The sequence below is a fragment of the Pangasianodon hypophthalmus genome, chromosome 25, assembly GCF_027358585.1.
Source record: "Pangasianodon hypophthalmus isolate fPanHyp1 chromosome 25, fPanHyp1.pri, whole genome shotgun sequence".
NCBI lineage: Eukaryota > Metazoa > Chordata > Actinopteri > Siluriformes > Pangasiidae > Pangasianodon > Pangasianodon hypophthalmus.
The window spans coordinates 19,580,433-19,585,432 of record NC_069734.1 but is presented as its reverse complement, the minus strand read 5'-3'; the positions used below and the strand labels follow the sequence as shown (position 1 = coordinate 19,585,432).

General features: G+C 42.3%; 1 protein-coding gene across 8 annotated transcripts in view; it reads right to left on the bottom strand.

The window, feature by feature from the left end:
* slc8a1a (solute carrier family 8 member 1a) overlaps positions 1-5,000 on the bottom strand; it is a 30,970-nt gene that overhangs the window by 25,401 nt on the left and 569 nt on the right. For 6 of the 8 annotated variants that reach the window (XM_053229454.1, XM_053229456.1, XM_053229453.1 and 3 more), the window contains exon 2: positions 50-1,883. In XM_053229454.1, the coding sequence (XP_053085429.1) occupies positions 50-1,839 (1,790 nt within the window). In that variant the 5' untranslated portion in view covers positions 1,840-1,883. Of the gene's footprint in view, positions 1-49; positions 1,884-2,936; positions 3,040-5,000 lie in introns of all 8 variants that reach the window. The other 2 variants (XM_053229451.1, XM_053229450.1) reach the window with 2 other exon arrangements.

Genomic DNA, 5,000 nt, shown 5'->3' with positions numbered 1-5,000 from the left:
AAGCTGCTTATCACTTTGTATAATGAAACAATTATGAGTAAAGACTTACGAGATTTCGTCGTTCTGGAACTCCAGGACTCCGTAGGTATCCTCAAAGTCCTCACCTCCCCCTTTAGCCGTTCCCGCGATGGTTTTATATGGAACCACAACGACCCCTCGAGCTCCAGACATCCTCACCACCTTCACCTCCATCACCCCGATGCTCTCGCTGACATGCATCACTGGTTCCTCAAACATAAAGATCCCAGCGTGATCATCATCAAAGATGGTCACCGTGGCGGTGGATGGAAGTCCCAGTCCTGCCAGGCTGTCCACGTGATTGGACATCGAATCCTCATGGTTTGTTCCCTCAGACAGAACCCTGACGTTGCTCAGGTGGACCAGGAAATGCTCATCTTCTTCAAAGATGTCATCATCGATGATTTCCACTTGGATTTCCTTCTCGGTCTCACCCGGTTTGAAGATGACGACGCCCTCTGTGAACCGGTAATCTGAGCCCGCGTTGGCGGTGCCGTCTTCCGTTCGGTAGTTCACAGAAACCGTGCTGGTCAAGTCGCCTCCACGTCGAACCACGTTCAGAGCTACTGAGCCACAGTTTTCCAAACACTGGTATGAACCAGGATCGAAGAAGATCTTTGATGAGAGATCATTTTCGGAAACCTCAGATCGTAGTTCATAGTTGCCCAGTGCTCTTCTGGCCTGATCTGCTGCATGTTTCTTCAGGATGTTTCCTGCACCGGTCATCAGCCTCGTGGCCTGGCAGCGATAAAACGCTCGACTCTTCTGCTGCTGGCTGAGAAGTTGGTAGTTAGCGATCTCCACAAGCTGCTCCATGTCTTTTTCTGGATGTTTCTGTTTCAATTCCTTTAAAATCCTTGCCATTTCTCTCCTGGTTTCCTCCTCGTCCATCTCCACAGCCGTATCCACAGTTCCATCTAGAAAGCTGATCATCTGTCCGTCCATTTCGACGTCTGTTTTCGACTGGAGTTCCGGTTCTCCTTCGGTCTCAATGATCATTCCTCGCTGCTTCCCGACTCTGTACCTTTTATAAACATATTTGTAGAAGAGAAGTCTGCGGTCGGCGACCCATGCGAACACCACGCATATGGGGAAGAAGAAGAGCGTCAGTAGACCCTCCCACACCTCCACGACACCTGGAGAAATCACAGCCAGGATCAGGTACAGCCAGGTGTAAGCGAAGATACTCCAAGCTGCAGTTACGAAGAACACTCTGAGGTGTTTCACTTTACGATGGTCGCCGTCTGGGATGACGGAAACACAAAGTCCGATAATGACGAACATGTTGAAGGCGGCGCTGCCCACGATGGTGTTCGGCCCCAGCTCACCTGCATCAAAGTTGTGTCCACAAACCTCAACGACAGAGAGCATGATCTCTGGAGCAGATGATCCCAAAGCCATTAGGGTCAGATTGGACACGGTTTCGTTCCAGATGCGGACCGTCGCGGTTGTGGTTTCCCCGTTCGGCTTCTTGATGGTGATTTCCTTCTCTTGTGATGTGATGACCTCAATGGACGCCATAAAACGGTCTGCAATGATGGAGACCCCGAGGAACATGTACGCCATCGCAACGAAATAGATGGTGGCTCTCGCCAGCTTGTCTCCAAACGACGGGTTTTCTGGCCTCCATATTGGCAGGATCACTCCTTCTTTACAGTCATAACTACCTGAGCAGGTTTCTGTGTTATTGGCTGGAAATGAATCTTCATGAAGCTTGGAGCCTCCAGCAGCAACATGCTGGAGCTCGTGGGATAAAAATATGAAGAACAGAGCGAGTTTTAGGGTTAAAGGATGGAAGGATGGAGTGTCTGATTGTCCCATTTTCCTGAGGAGGTATTTTATTCCTGATCTGCCCTTATCTTACCCTGTAGGAGAGGAAACACAGAATCGGCAGTTAGAGTCTCAAATAAAGTTTGTGAGTTAGACAGGAAATACGTGCGTATTAGTTTTTATATAAGAGTAAAACTGTTAATCCAGTTTGTGTAGGGAAGGATGTACACTGTCTGTGAAACGTCCATATGAATTTTTGTTTTTTTTTAAACTTTTAGAAACATTAAACAGAAAATCTAAGTAAGAAATAAGTCTAATAAATTTTATTTAAAGTGGAAAATGCTGATGTGGATCAATTTAACTCAGAAGTACGAAGTCTGAACTTTGAATTACATCGTTTTTGAGCTCGGCGTGTTCGAGGTACCAAGCGACATGGAAACACTAGTGATGATGAGTTTATGATGTATTAACTTTGCGCTCAGTGTTAAATATTTAATAACTAATGCTACTTAAACTCCTTTAAAGTAGCGGAGTGATGATTTATTTGCTGTTGCCGGTGTGAGCGACCTGCTGACACGACACCACACGCTGAACTCGGGGTTGATTAGACTTTCCTCATTATCTGAGGAATTCCACATCCAGGGGAATTTTATTTGTTTTTTCCTAAACAGAGGCCGGAAATTCCGAGTTACAAATAGCTTTACCAAACAAGTGCACTTTAATAAAACTCATTCCGAGTCTCGTTACAATCTGAAAGTGGACGATAAACAAGTCTATAAATACACAGAGTTAGGGATTTAATGGATGATGTTTAATTTTTTTTACTTGTGTAATTGTCAGTAGGGTGTAAACTGTAGAAATGAATAGAACAGAATTAATATTATTGATGTGTTAATAGTGTGAAGGAGAAACAAAAATCAAGATAAACATAATCCACCTGCCTGCAGACTGAAACACAACAACAACCTCATCCCTTCTCAGATAAACATATAAAAACACAAAGACAAACTCGTCTAGGTGACATGATGCTCAGCTTCACACTCTCTCTGTTCTTCATATAGTTTTTACTGCTTATCAGAAAAATCTACACTAACAATCCATTTCAATTAGTCACTCTGCCACACACACACACACACACACACACACACGGATGGACTGGTGTTTCCTCCAGGTTGTATTCCCGCCTCACGCCCAGCATTCCCAGGATAAACTCCGGATCCACCGCCACTCGGACCAGGATAAAGCGTCTTACTGAGGATGATGATGGCGAAAAGTGAATTTATATCTTATAGAATCTGCAGCGCTTAGCACTAAACACAGGGTGACATTATGTATTAATTTAATCCTGAATGAAGCATCACGATTCACTCTAAATCAGCGCTCTGGTTTCATTTTAAACAATTTAATTTACAGATTTAATCAGAGTCAGTAACCTGGAGCAAGACGGGTCAGAAAGAGGATTTGTCTGTTAGAGAGACGGTGAAGCAGTAGAGTGAGTGAACAGCCTGTGTGTGTGTGTGTGTGTGTGTGTGTGTTTTAGAGGTTTAACCTTAAATAACTTCAGTGTGCAGCTTCAGGACAGGAGAAAGGCCTTGAGACACACTGAGTCATCATCTCTGCTCTGTCCTCCCGAATCTGTCTCTAACACGATGATTGCCGTCTCTAGTTGTTAGATTATGTAAGTCATAATATTTCATCTTCGTGGTTAAGTATGAGAACTCACACACTGAATAAAATGTTTAGAAGAAAGCCAAGATTGTTTTAATTCCTGTCCCAGGTTAGCTGTTTCAGAGTGCTTACGTTATCTTTAACAGCGTTATCAGGTCTCCTGCTGCTTATTTTGGATGAATCCCTGTGTGTGTGTGTGTGTGTGTGTGAGATTGTTATCTCTGACAGTAAACTCCCTCCCTAAGCGCTCTGATATCTCTTCATCTCCTTCTCCTTCTCCAGTGAACCGTGGATAAGTTCTGGTTTAGGGCGTGAGAGAGCTGGTCTTCTGATTCGCTCTGACTCTCAACTCCAACTGCTCGAGTGTCTGATCACCACGTTTCATTCACGTTTAACAGACCTGAGCGTGTAACCCGTTGCTTGGTAACATATACAACAGTCGATTATTTTAAATTAAAACATGTAGAGTGAATAAATGTTAAAAACATAAATCCTAAATCCTAGTATAATGTAATAAAAATCCAATCTTCAATTTGTCAGATCTTAAACTGGGATCTGTGGGAGATTTCCCTCACCCCTGTCGCCTCTGGATTGTTCATTAGGGATCTAAATCTAAATCTATATCTGGATTTCTGTAAAGCTGCCCATTGTTAAACACGCTCTACAAATAAAATAAAATTTAACTTGATTAAATCTACTACAGCATCATGATCCATTGCGTCTGATGCATTATATTAGATCCACTACACTGCATCCACTACTTTAAATAAAATCCATGATATCAGATAGATTAGATTAGATCCACTATATCAGACTGAACACATTAAATCCACTACATCAGATCTACTATATCAACTATATTAAATCCTCTATGTCAGATCTACTACATCAGATCTACTATATCAGATCCACTACATCAAATCCTCTAAATCAGATCTACTTTATAGCATATACACTACATCAGATCCAATACATCAGATTCAATGCTACAGAGCCACTATATCAGATCTACTATATCAGACCCACTACATCAGATACACTACATTAAATCCAGTACATCTGATCCGCCATACAAGATCCTCTGTATCAGGTTGACTATATTAAACACATCAGATCCACTACATCAAATCCACAATATCAGATTTCCTAAATCAGATTCAATACTACAGTTCCATTACATCAGACCTTCTACATCAGATGAACTAAATCAGATTCAATACTACAGTTCCATTACATCAGACCTTCTACATCAGATGAACTAAATCAGATGTAATACATTAAATCCACTATATAAGTTCTACTTCACTGAGATGAAACATGTTGATGTATTTTAGATCTGTGAAACTAGAGATCTAGTAGTGTGACACTGTAATATTGCAGACTGTGTGTGTGTGTGTGTGTGTGTGTGTGTGCTAGGTTATACACAGACGTAAAGAGATCTGTATAAATCTGCCTGCTGTGTATAAACACTGAAGGTAAGCAGAGGCAGAAGTGCAGTGCGTCTCCTCGGTCTCGTCCTAAACTGCAGAACGTTTTAAAGCTGG